The following is a 13,957-nucleotide window of genomic DNA, read 5'->3' on the forward strand; positions in this document are numbered from 1 at the left end:
TTCGGGGCTGCAGTTGCAGTGAAGCCGCAAGATTTCCTCCCCTTGTTCCCAGCTCCGAGCTTGTCGAAGAGGTAGAGAAGGCAAGCGGGTGAGGGTTTTCCAGAGGTTGCAAGGGTGCGAGGGGTTTTCCCATCCGGCTTCGTCCCAGGCATTTCCCCGAAGCAGCTGTCGCTGGCTTCCCGTCTGCTTGAGGGAGACACGAGCTCATCCTGGGGTGGCCCCGCTCAGATGTAGTAGGTGTGTAGGGTAACCACTGATTTTTAAAAAGACTTTATCTTTCTAAAATATGTAAATGGGAATGTAGGCGCTAACGCTTTCTGCAGCAGATACAGCTAGGGATGATTTTGAACTGCACCGCATTTGTTCAGTGCTTGCACATTCTCATGTGTATCTTCAAGCTTTTGTATCTTCTGCAGACGTCTTGGATCAAAAAGAAAGTATTAAACAGAACTCCAAATTAACTCATCAATTTCGGAGTTACAAGACAGAAAACAATTTTCTTCTTTTTTTTCACTTCTGGCAGAAGAGATTCCTTTACTAAGACAAGCAGTCCTTTAGTAAGGGCAGGACTGAGCCTTTTCCTCAGAAAAAACGTTTCCAAGTTTCAATAAATGGCAACTGCTTCATTTAACTAAACACTGACTGCAGGGAAACAGGATTTATATGTAACATGACTGATGACACCCTTTTCTTTTCTGTATTTAAAGGCTATGAAGAACTGCCAACAGCAGTCAATATAACTTGGTCTTCAATTAATTTTAAAACTATACTACAGTGGCAACCAAAACCATCAGGCTACTTCTATACTGTAGAAATACACGGGTAAGTAGATAACACCAAGATATGTTCATTAATGGCAATTGAAGAAAATTAAAAGAGAGCATGTTGGAATATTTCTGAGGAAAAGTGCCCAAATGTTAGGATTTAGGAAAATTGCCAACCCAGCTGTTAATACTTCTTAAGTGTCCAAGTATAAAAATATCTGGTTTAGACTTCTGGTTTTGCCCACTTCAGAAATGGAGAGTTAAACTTTAGATCAGAATTTCAGTTCTGGGGTTTGGTGCTACTGGAGAGACCCAGCCAGAATACTTTGAAAGAGTTGATGCTCAATCTGACATACCACATATTAGACAGAACTGCACCTTTTTATGTCTTTCAAGGTGTCTGGACTTGTGTCTTCAGTCTTGGGAGGTGCCTAATAAATGAGTCTGCATTTTATTCTGGTCGGTGAATCACAGTAATTAATAATTCTGTCTTGTTGGGCTTTGTTCGTCTACCTCTGTTAAGACTTCCTCTGTCATCATGTTTTATGTAACCTGTAAGATATTGTGGACATAAAACGTAGCCAACTTATGTAAAGTGTCTAATGCCTCTTTCAGAACTGCACTAAACCTTCTATGAAGTTCAGTAATAAATCTGTGCTGGTTTTAGCTCCCATTTTAATACATAGAGCATTATTAAACATGCCCTAAAGGGAAAATGCATCATCAAACTTCCTACATATTAATGGAAGAGTGGTACTGTAGTCTCTACTGTCTCTAAACGTGGCATAAAAATGAGTGTTCTCTCATGACTAACAGGTGAAATACCAGTGTAATGGCTTAATGCGCTCTTTCATTCTTTAAGAGAGTGATTAGATTAATGGACTTAAAAGCACACGCTTAGCAGAACAAATTTTATTAAATTTTTGAATTTGGAGTTTCTTTCCAGACATTTTGCTTGCAAAAAATTGAAATCTGTTTGCCCAAGATTCAGTATAGAATCAGGTGTAGTTCTGCAGCAGAGGCACCTCTTTTGACTGAAGTTGCTGTTCCAGAGGAATTGTGCTTAAATGTTTGCTTTCTTGTACATTTACAGAGCACATTTGTTCCATCGCAAAGATCAGACCTCTGTCCCTTTTCAGTGCATCTCTTGTGGCACTGTCCCCAACTATCTGTGACATAAGAAATCTGGTGAAGTGAGAAGGGAGTTCAGGTGACTCTGAAAAATGAAACTTGATCTACTTTGAGGAAAACCTATTTGTTAATATTCAAACAGTCAGCACTCGCTCTTCCAGCTGAGATCACCCAATTTTTCTTTTCCTTAATTCACCAGCAAAAAGAGGGAAAAGAATTGAAGGAGTAATAGCTAATCTTTTTTCATTCCTTCTTGTGAGGGAGTAAAATGAGAAATTAACACTTTTTTCATAGTCTCATTGCTATTTCACAAGTAAATGGACCTGCTTTCTATCACTTAAAAATCAAAAGAACTGCATGAGTCGGGTCAATATTTTTAAAATTGTGATTCTGCATTGAAATTTGCTATTACTGTCTGGTGGTTAGTGGCATTTGCATAGATGCCAAACCAAATGACATATATATGGAGGCTTTGTTGTCACATTTAACAATCAGTGTCAATAGAGCTTCCCGTAACAACTGATGTTTCTTAAGGCAATAGTTTTCAAATGCATCAAGCATAGCACCTTCAAAGTGATTTATGCATCTTATATTTTTTAAAATACATTCTGCAACTGCGGAAAAATGCAAAATTTCTATTCAGTTCATGTAAAAGACTGAATTTTGGATTCATATATGTGTCCTATAGCATGTATCTGTAGTTAATATAGATCATGCTTGATTTACTTGATTCTGCTTTGAATTGTGAAATACAGCTGTACAGGACAGTGGCTTTTGAGGTTTTCTCTTCTCCTTTTCAGCCTAATACCTGTAAGACTGTTCTACTGGATGAGGGAAATCTATACAGTTTGAGGAGAAAAATGTTTTTCAGCATATCTAAACATATAAGTATCTGGTTTGAAAGTATTGACACTTCTTTCTTGCTCTTTTCAGACGGACATCTGACGTAAAGAGAAAATGCATACTGACGTCAGAAACAGAGTGTGATGTTACTGATGTGCTCAGGAATGTAAAGGAGACCTATACAGCACACATATTGTCTGTAATGCCCATGGAGATGGATAACTTTGAAGAGCCACCTTTTGCAGTCTCTGAAAAATTTACACCTTATAGTCAGAGTAAGTAGGATTGCCAATTAAATCTTACTATAAATTTATTTTCAATAGTACTTCTGTTGATTTAGACATGGTTTAGATTGAGCTTAAAGGGTTTTTCTGTAGATTTTTACAGTAGCCATGCTGATACTGGAGAGAAGATATTCAGGTATAAAGCTTTCCCTGTTGTAGGGGAGGGTGTAAGGTTTTAGTTACCATTTGTTTCTCTCTGCAGTGAGTAGACCATTTCGTTAACATTATGTTCTGGGTGAAGATACTTGTCTTCACTGTATTACTTTGGCTTTGCATACTTACCATAGTTTTGAGGAGGGAAGGTAATGGAGGGAGGAAGGAAAAAGAGTCATGTATAAAAGATGATATCAGTTTTTTAATTCTAAAAATCTTTGTTTAGCTGTTATTGGAAAACCAGAGATAAAGGATTATTCACAAAAAGGTTCCAAACTGAATGTCGTGTTCAAAGATCCACTTACACCATATCTATTTCCTAATGGAAGCTTTCAAAGTATTCAGGATATCTTCCAGCATGACCTGGAATACAAACTCTATTACTGGAAAGATCAAAGTTCTGGAAAGGTAAGGTGTAACTAGTTTTTATTCTGTAATAATTGTTATGTTCTGTACAGTTACACAATTTCTGCGCTACCTTAAGAGCTGACACTTGAAATACGTTTTTCCTTTGCAGAAAGATGTAACGACAAAAAGCCGTACGTTTGAAGTAAGCGTTGACAGCGGAAAGAACTATTGCTTCTATGTGCAGGGAGTCATTCCCTCCCGCAGAGAAAACCGGAACGGCCAGGAGAGCACAGTGCTCTGTACCAGTGTAGGAACGAGCATCCTGGACGGTGAGCATCGGGTGGCGTTTGTCACCAGTCTTTAGTGCTCTCATGAAAACCCCACATCTTCTCATTGTGATGCCTGCTATGAAATAAACTGTTTGCTATGTAACTTAGAATACACAGTTGGAACATGGAAACGCATGGGAGGAACTCACACTAAGTAAGAGTCCACCATCCATAGTTAGTTGGAGCTGGTTTTTGGGTTTTGCCCAGCTGTTTTGGTTAAATTGTCTGAGTTGATGACTGGTGTCTCAGGTTTCAGATCTCATCACTAGCCTTCGGCTTCATTTTGCTTTCCCATTGTTTTTCTCAGATCCTTCCAATAGCAGGTGCTAGTAAGTGCTTGAAGGATTAGCTCTAAAACATAGAAGTGCTGGAAACCTGCATATCCATTTACTTATAGTATGAACTGACCTTTAGTTATGCCAAAAGCAGATGATGAGAGTAAGACTTTCTTTCCTGTTACAAAGTCAGAGGTTGGCAGATTGACTTCTTTACTGGTAAATAAGTTAGCAAGTATAGGTCAATCAGCCAGCCATTTCAGATTAGCCATTTGGATAACACTTTCTTCAATATAAAGTCATCAATATTATTTAAATAATATCACACTGCTGTACTGTATCTTTCTTCTCCACGGGTAAGAATATTTGCACTCTAGAAAAGCTCTTCTAAAATGGCAAATGAACTCAAATTAGCTTTCTGTAGTGGTTTGGTCCAAAATGCTCATTACTGTTTACCTTCTGTGAGATAAGAATTAGGAGAAAAGCAAAGCAGGCACCAAACTTGAAAGAATATAAAGAAGTTTGTTAATAGACCTAAAATAAGGAAAAAGACCCATGATACTTTCTTATCCAGAAAATTTACACAAAAGTGATAAATTACAATTTTATTACAATTTAAATATAAAACTCTTCTCTTGGTGTTTTCTAGCTTATAACCTAGAATAGATTTTCACTTGGACAGAAATAATGTACAGGCAGGGGAATGGTTTGACTTATTCTTATGGTATTAGCATGGTACTTTAGCACACTAACTAAAGTAGATAAAACCTAGAATGAACCAGGTGAAATAAAGCTTTACCTCAGTTCAATTAATTCATGTTAAAATGTATTCAGTTCACAATGAAGTGGTGATTCCACTTCTGTGAGAATGTAAAACACTGAAAGCATTTTTTCATTCAGAGGAATGACTGCTAAGAGTTTGTGGCACTGTGGCATTGTGGGTTCTTATAGCTGAATCTTGAATTTTTTTTTCCCCTACAGAATATGGAACAGAAGTCTTTATCATCATAGCAGGGATAGCAGTTGCTGTTATCACTCTTGCCATTGTCCTATCAGTGGTTCTGTGTAAACGCAAGAAAGCAAAGAAAGCAAGAGCTGTGAGAGAAAAGGAGCTGCTTAATGGTGTCTAAGGAAAAAGTATTGCAGACACTAGTGGCAGTACCAAAGCAAAAAAAACCCAGCAACAAAAAAAACTAAATTGGGTAATTGGGTGGAGCCTTTTAGGCTCTCTGAAACAGGAATTCTGAAGCCCAAACTTTACGTGGATTACAAACTCCACTAGACAGTCCAGAAGAAAAATCCACATATCAGGAAGCTCTGTGTCATTAGTGGCCAGAGGCTGGAAGAGCATTCTGGTGACCTGTTACAATCACAGAATCATAGAATATGCTGAATTGGAAGGGGCCCAACTCGACTCAATCAAGATCATCAAGATCATCCTGGCCCTGCACAGCACCATCCCCAACAGTCACACCATGTGCCTGAGAGTGTTGTCCAAACTCTTCTTGACCTCTGCCAGGCTGGTGCTGTGAGCACTTCCCTGGGGAGCCTGTTCCACTGCCCAACCACCCTCTGGGTGAAAACCTTTTTCCTGATACCCAACCGAAACCTCCCCTGACTCAGCGTCATACTGGTTTTTTGAGTCCTGTCACTGGTCATGAGAGTGAAGAGATTGGTACCTGACCCTCTGCTTCCTTTGGTAGTTGAAGACCACAATGTCTCCCCTCAGTCTCCTCTTCTCCAGGCTGAACAGACCAAGTGACCTCAGCCACTCCTCATGCAGCCTCCACTCAAGGCCCTTCAGCATCCTTGTTGCCCTCCTTTGGACCCTCTCTAATAGCTCAATGTCTTTCTTATATTGTGGCACGCAAAACTGTCCCCAGCACTCGAGGTGAGGCCGCCCAAGTGCAGAGCAGAGCGGGACAATCCCCTCCTTTGCCATGCTGTGCCTGCTGCCCCCCAGGACAGGGATGTCCCTCATGGCTGCCAGGGCACAGCTGACTCATGTTAAATGTGCCATTGACCAGGACCCCCAGGTCCCTTTATGTGGCACTGCTCTCCAGCCTCTCGTTCCCCAGTCCGGGATGTCCCATCCCAGGTGCCGAATCCAACACTCCCTTGCAGAACTTCACACAAGTGGTGATTGCCCGTCTCTAAACTGTCAAGGTCTCTTTGCAGAGGGATTGCTCCTGGACTGTTCCCAAGCCCCTTTTATTGTCCTGTCTGAAACAGGATTCTGAACTAGAGGTATGTTTGACTTGATCGGTATGGCCATATTGAGCCAGAAGATTTACGGTACTTGTGAGGGGAAAAAACACTACTTTTGAAAAATAGGTGTCCTTGACCTAACTAAAAGGAACATTTTTCTGTTTCTATGAAACAAACCCTGTATTTATCCGTCTTTTAACAATATTAACTGGTGAAATAATCTGTTAGGTCAGATGTGACAAAATTGCTACTATTACTTCTGCATTTCCTGGATAAAATTAACTTAGTCTGTTTATCTTTGGATGTAGATAAAGGTAAACAAACTGAAACTACTACACTGGCAACTTGTAAGAAACACTATTGAAGCAGGTATTTGCTATTTATCTGGAATGTATATCCAATTACACTACACCTAGAGTTATACAGACAGGGGAACCTGATAGTTCCAAGTAGGTGTCAGAACAAATGCTTGGCAGGATTTGAGTCAGTAGTAACTCACTTCAGCAAGCACTAAATAGGTAGCAGTATTTACTGCATTTTGAGCATCATTTTTAATTAGACAGTTGATGAATGTTTTCTGTGGTATAGATTCAAATCATCTTGGTGATGGGATTTGGAGATACCTGTTGCTTTGACTTTTAGTATTTATTTTATAAATGAGAATCTAATTTTTATACTGGTGATACCTGTATTTATGATGGTAATTTATACTTTTCTAGTGAAATAAAGGTGACTGGAAACATAAGTCTTTCTTTTCCTTTTCAAAACAATGTACAGTATTCATTCCAGAACTAACTTAAATACATATTTAGGAAACTTATTTTGTGACAGCAGTGTGGGCAAGCTGCCACAATCTAACAAGTGTGTAAAGTAGACTAGCAGGGCACCTGTAAGGATAAAACTAGGAGAAGCCACAGTTCACAAACTGGAGGTTTTGAAGAGTCCTGAGTCACATTTCTGCTGGCCACTTACACGAGCAGTTAGTCAGGGTTTGCATTCACAGCTTCTCCTTCCATTCCCACAGTGCTGCCTGTACTTGTGCTTGTGGCACCAAGGCATTATAGGGCCTGCCCCAGAGATGAGACTGCTAGTGATAGTGATCAGCATACACAAAACACACACAGAATTAAGAGAATAGAAAAAAAAAGATCTTGTGCTTGGAACTAATTGACTATGGATCTCAACACTTCATACATGCCTTAAAAGAAGATACCTGTTGTATTCATGAGAAGAAATACCTTACGAAGTTAATATCCCAATCTAACAATCTGTACACAATTGTATTTTGTATTTTTCATCCCTGCTGCGCTATAGATACCATCTGTGTATGGTTTAAGACTCCCATGAATGTGTGAGTGTGGTTTAGGGGGGGTTTTCTTTGTTCTTTAATTCCTCTTTTTACAGAGGGAAGAAAAATACGAGAATTCCCCCCCCCCCAGAACCCTGTTTACTTCATACTGAGCAATAAATGCTTAAAGCGTTTTCTGCTGATGCATAAGCTTTGTATGGAGAAGGAATCTTACAATGGCAATCAAAAGCATGAGAGCTCGTGGGAGTAGATTTAAAAACATTCCAGAGTTGTCATCATTACTTCCCTTCCCCGTGGCGCTCTGCTTCCTCAGCTTCATTCAGTGTTGGGCTCAGAAAAGGGAAGAGCTAATGGGAAAAAGAAAGCCTGTAGTTACAGCATAGCATTTATTAAACTAGACCATGTAGTTGCTTGTCATAAACCACAGAATGATGCTATAAATCATACTTCATTACTTAAAGAGATTCTTGGTTTGTTCTGAATATGGGAGGAGGGAAGGAGGGGAGAAGAGACGCCCACAGAAATGCAAACAAGTGCCTTAAATGGCAAAAGAGTGACCCCTGACTACACGAGTTCTGGAAGCCTGAAGCACTTGTTTCCTAGCTGCAGTATGTTACCATCCAACAATGCTGAGTAACCAGAGTCACGGGGCTCACAGATCCTGTTTCGAAGAGGTTTTTTTCTGTTTGTGGAGACAGACACACACGGAATGGATGTGAGAAAGGGAAGGCTTTTCCTGTGCACATAAGTTCCCTGGCTCCTTCCTCTAAGCAAGTTTCTGCAAGCAAGCATGTTCCCTCTAATGCTCCCTATTCCCCTGTTCCACTTTGCTCCCTGACATCTGAAAAAGGCATCCAACGATTTCAAGTGGATAAATACACTCACATAGTTCCCTCACACAGTATTTATGTCCTCTCCTTGTACAAGTGAATGTGTAATAGTGCACACTGTAATAAGCCTGCTTTAAAACCACATTCTTCTTCACATAAGTGAATAAAGGCTGATACTGTTCTGCTACTTTTCTGTCAGCCCTAACAGCAATACAGATAATAAAATTACTGCCATTACTTATAATGAACAACTGTAGAGGACTTCATAAGTGTATGTATGATGGATATGGCAGCAAACAGCTTAGCTATTTCTAGCAGACTCAGCTTTCCAGTGTGAGAAGGCTGCTGCTGAGAGGTATGTAATGATAAGAATGTGATTATAAGCTTAACTTGGATCACTAGTTATGTGGCAACTCAGGACAAAGAGTTTCTGCATGAAGTGAGAATAAACAGCTGTGATAGATTACCCTCTTGGTTCAGTTTTGTAAAGCTGATTATCTTGCAGGTTAGTAGTCATTGCCACACAGTTTCAGAACCTTGTAATACACATTATCAGACCCAAGAGTCAATTGAATCTTCTGATTACACAGAATTTATCCACATACAACTAACCATGCTTTCTATAGTTTATGTTTATCTGGGTGTTCATGTTTCAGAATGACAGGAAAAGAACAACCTGCTGGACAGGACAGAAGCAGGAACTGGCCAGTTGAAAATTTTTCCACAACCCTTAGGTGTGGTGTTACTCACCATGGCATATGCTCCCTTATGGCCTACACCCAGTCAGTCCCTTACAAACTGCCACAGAGAGCTGCCTTCCCTTATTTGATGTTGAGTGCCCTCCAGTGCTCTACAGCTGAGCTTTTAGCAAAGCTCAGGGCATAAAGATGTGCTGCAGATCTCTTCCTTGCAACATATAATGAGAAATCTTCCCACCAGTGAGATCCTTCTGCTTCTTCCGGCTCAGGCTCTCATTCAACCCACAGAGCCTCTTTCAGCATCCCCCCAAAAGGACCCAGGAAGAACATCTTTCCCTGTAAGTCCTCAGCCTCTAACTGTACCTGAATTAGCCAAGTTCACAGCAAGATTTCCCTCAGGGATGGCTTCTTCCAGTAAAACCTGCCAGTAGCTGATTATAAACATGCAGCCACATTGACTGCCTCCAGGGTTTCACAGCCAGGCCCTGTCTCATATGTCCAATTGCAGGGATTGTGCCTGTTCTCATCTTGTCAAAATCTGCACCCTATTAGTGACATATTTCAGTGACTGGCTCCTGTAGGAAGCTTGAAATGTTTCTGCTCCTGATTTCTCCTGGCTCCTTTGTTGATGTTTCCCTTCCTCTCCTCCATCCCCTACTCATTTCCATTACTTATTCTTCAAGAGAGATGAACCTACTGCCTCATTTCTTCAGACAGCTAGGCAGGATCTCATTTCAATAAAAATATAGAACCTCAATAAATCCATATCCCTAATCAAAATCAAAAACCTTAATAGCATGGAAGCATTATTTTTTTACACTCTACAGCTTCCTTTGGTCACTATTATTGAGACAGTAACTTCCAGAACATTCACTAGCACTACTCTGAGTATGTTATTGCCCCTAATTACATTTAAGTGTATTTTTCTGTGTCTTGTTTAAAATAGCAATGAAGTTATTAATATGAACACAAAGAAGCTTTACAGTTCCAGATCTCATTTATACTCCCTGATGCATTTTATTCTACTTTTAAGTTTTCTACCTTATTACTTCAAGAAATATTTAAGTAGCAAAGTACTGACATTGTTAAATTAAAAAAAAATATTTCATTAAAAGAGGTTTAATTGAAAACCCACCTTCCTTTGAACAGAGAAATAATTTCCCAATGAGATCACATGGTAATTTTTAAATTAGCTATTCAGTAATTACACAACTCAAGTAAAAAGCTAGTGTAATAAAAGTTAGAGTGACAAGTGAGATTTTTAAAACCTACTCCAATAAGAAGCACTCATTATTCCAGGGAAAAATGTGGGTTTGTTTGTTGGGGTTTTTTTATTTAAAGAGTACATTCTGGATTAACACAAAAAGTTTTCCCTCTGTTGCCATCATACTTTACCATCCATTCACCCCAAATATGTATGTCTCCAGAGACATAAAACTCAGTCTGATGTCCCAACTTTTCACTTCATTCCTAACATGATCACTTGCTTCCACAAAGCACCAAGGGTGCCACCACAGCCCTGTATGTCAGTGCTGAGGAGTCTCTCCAGGGGGACTGTGGATACCACACCCCCGTTGCTCCCCTCACTGTGATCTATCGGAGCAGCGGCCCTGCACGTACAACTTGGACTGTGAGCCACCTCCCCAACGGGAATTCTGCAACCCGTGTCTGGCTTTTATGCTTCTTGTGCCTAGAAAAGGTGACACCAAGTGGTAAAAAAAGGCATAATCAGTACATTAGCAATCCAAGTGTTCCTAAATGACTAACACACTGAGATCCAGTTTGAATCCAGATTTCACCAAAACTTGGAGGAAAAGGGCACAAGAAATTTTTTAGATCCTCTCTTTTCTAATAATGAAAAGGAACAGAGAGTCTGAACAGCTCAATAAGATCTGATATTAAGGGTAGGAGCAGCTCTCTGCTCTTGAACACCTCCCACGTTCTATTCAGTGCTTCCCTCTGACAGCTTCTCCAGGAATCTTCAGTTGTAACATACCCTGTGCTGTCCAATATTCAAGCACTGCTGGAAACAAGGCCCCAGTTAACAATCCATCAGAACTTACCTATTGTTTGCATGTCGGTATTAAATCCTGCACAAAACCATACTCCCTTCACCTGACAAACTTCTTTAGTCTCAGAAACTCAGGAGCAGCTCAGAATTAAATTTTCATGCTGACTGTTAAGCTTCTTACCAGATTTTCTTTCCTCAGTATCCTTCAAACAGAAAATAGAGCCCTCTTACTGCCCTTTTAACTCTTAGTTAGCACTGGAGAACTGAGTAGATTTGACCTTGGCCCTTAATTCCCTACTAAGCTCCAAGTTTTTGCAAATGGTTCCTGGCTTTTCAGAGAAGTCTTGTTGCAATATGTAATACTGCGTCCAAGTTTTAAGAAGCCTCCAGCACATATGCCTTGCTTTTTAACCATTATTTTTTCCCAACACAGCAGCTTATTAACCCCTCTACAGATGCTTCCTCTTTCAGTGTGTTACCAGGTCTGTCACATCAGTTGCTTCTGACATAGCTGTGTTTAGCTGTTGCTTTTGTGTCAACATATTCCTGCAGTAATATACTACAATTAAGTAAATAAATAAAGGTTAGCTTATTTGGGGGAGCATCTTTACACTTGTCATGATTCACGATTAAAAGTAGTCAATTGTTTTTTAGGACCTACTTGCACTAAACTGCACAGGATAAGGAGACTGAGGGTATATTTGGTTACATAGAATGTCTCTTCAATTGCACACATGGAGCTTCTTTTTCAGAGCAGCATCCCCCAAACTTCCAATAATCAAGCTTTAAAAATTAGCTTTGATTTTTGCCAAACTCCTAAGTCATTTTAATGGAGAAAATTTGCTTAGTCATGTAGGTGGAGTTCCCTATTTCTACCCAAGTAAACCAGTCTCAGCATTTTTGTTCTGTCTAGAAAGAACTGACCTCATTTTTCCAGTTCTGTTCTATTTTGGTTCAGTATCACGTGTAGATGCCACTTGTTTCCCAAAATGAGGGATGGGTGGGGAATAAGGATATTAGTTTGTGAAAGATACATTCCACATGAGTGGAGCAACCAAGTTTCCCTTCTCTCCCATTTTAAAATGCCAACTGGATGATTATTCTTGCACTATTGCATTCATTGCAGGATTACTGGCAAAACATCTTCAGTTTCCCAAGTCAATCCCCATGGAATTTGCCTAGGCATATTATTCCTATTTAATCCCTGAATTTATTGTACTTTCCAAATTATTCCCTTAAAACAGCTTCTGTCTGTGAAGTTCCAGGCTGCTTGTCACCACACTCTGCTTTAGAATACTAGGAAAGAAAATGATGTGGAAGTTCAAAGAAGGCTTTGAAGATGACATTTTTCTAAGGTTTTAAACATGAAAGACAAGTTGCTTTCATAATAATCTAACTTGGCTATATTTCTGTTTCAAGATGAACGATAGAATAGTTTGGGTTGAATAAAACCAGTTTCATCCTCTCTTTGAATGCACGTGACAGGATGGGTTTCCTCAGAACATATAAATAAACATATTATAGGAACATGTAATGTGCACAGCCACTCTAAACTTCCCAGTGAAGTTTCAGGCATCATATAAAAAACTGACTGTGTTCAGAGCACTGGCAAGAGCCTCAAACCAAAACATGTGAAGGGAAAACCAACCAGCCTACCTCTTCCTGACACAGCTGCACATCCCTGATTAGTAAAACCAAGAAACCTCTTTCCATGCTCAGGAAAGGGACTGGCACAAACCATCTGGCTATGTACACCTAATAAAGAAGCAAACAGATTATACATAGAAATAACTGCTTTGAACAGCAGCTTTGTAAGCAGAAATTTGAACTTGTACACTGTTGATTTTCTTGACAGAAAAAAGTTGTGGTTTATTTTCTCTATAAAACCTAGGCAACCTTTTCACCCCACTATTTTTTGCAGTGGGATTTCAGATGATCATTTATCACGGATGTTTCGATGGACACCTCACGGTACTGACGACAGTTAAATTTAAATTTTAGTAATGGATTTTTAACTTCTACCTTGACTTATTGTATCCAAAAAATAAATTTAAGTATTAAACATCCCGTTGACAACACAGAAGCTCCTTTCTTTCCTCTTCTCTAACTCATCAACCTAATTGAACGACACTTTGATTTCTAAGATTGCATCCTTGGTTGAGACATTTTCCTTCAAAGGGAGCTCTACCCTTTAAGAATGCTATACAATACACTTGTTGCACAACTAATCTCAGTTAAGAAAAGGAAAAATCCATAGTGGTTAGCATTAGAAACCGGTAATCACTTAAAAACCAGTTAATTCAAGCATATCTTGGCTGCACTTTTACACTACTATGTTTCAAGTATCCTGATAGCTGGTATGTCTACCACAATAAAGGAAAACAATTAAAAATTACAAATACAATAAAGGTGGAAAGTGATTAACTTATTATCCTCAAACTACAAAGATTAAAGAGCATTCAAAAGAATTACATACTAGTATTGAGGTAATCTTATTCAGGCCCTTCTAAAATCAACAAAGGGAAAAGAAGTGGCCAGCAGACAAAGCAGAGAGAATCAAAGAATATTCTGAGCTGGAAGGGACCCACAAGGATCATCGAGTCCAGCTCTCAGGTAAATGGCTCATACCTTATTAGCACCACGCTATAGCCAACTGAGCCAATCTCAGTGCAGATTTAAAGCTGATTAATGCATCTATTATCCCACTGCTGTAATTATGTGTCCTTCAAGTACTGAGCTCATGTACTTGGTTAAGCCTAAACTGGATGGCATCA

The 13,957-nt window shown here is 39.5% G+C and overlaps 1 protein-coding gene across 1 annotated transcript; it reads left to right on the top strand.

The window, feature by feature from the left end:
* Nucleotides 1-391: 391 nt before the first annotated feature.
* F3 (coagulation factor III, tissue factor) lies at nt 392-5,553 on the top strand. The gene is made up of 5 exons (XM_017729869.1): nt 392-822; nt 2,829-3,013; nt 3,402-3,583; nt 3,693-3,852; nt 5,109-5,553. The coding sequence occupies exons 1-5, from the start codon at nt 671-673 to the stop codon at nt 5,255-5,257; spliced, it is 828 nt and encodes a 275-aa protein (XP_017585358.1). The 5' UTR covers nt 392-670; the 3' UTR covers nt 5,258-5,553.
* Nucleotides 5,554-13,957: the final 8,404 nt, after the last annotated feature.

Source organism: Corvus brachyrhynchos, unplaced genomic scaffold (assembly GCF_000691975.1).
Source record: "Corvus brachyrhynchos isolate BGI_N302 unplaced genomic scaffold, ASM69197v1 scaffold101, whole genome shotgun sequence".
In the NCBI taxonomy this organism is placed as follows: domain Eukaryota; kingdom Metazoa; phylum Chordata; class Aves; order Passeriformes; family Corvidae; genus Corvus; species Corvus brachyrhynchos.

Coding starts and splice junctions, on each gene's coding strand:
- F3 (XM_017729869.1), top strand. CDS start 671: ATGACTGATGACACCCTTTTCTTTTCTGTATTTAAAGGCTATGAAGAA. Junction 3,014..3,401: donor ATTTACACCTTATAGTCAGA/GTAAGTAGGATT, acceptor ATCTTTGTTTAG/CTGTTATTGGAAAACCAGAG. Junction 3,584..3,692: donor AAGATCAAAGTTCTGGAAAG/GTAAGGTGTAAC, acceptor TTTCCTTTGCAG/AAAGATGTAACGACAAAAAG.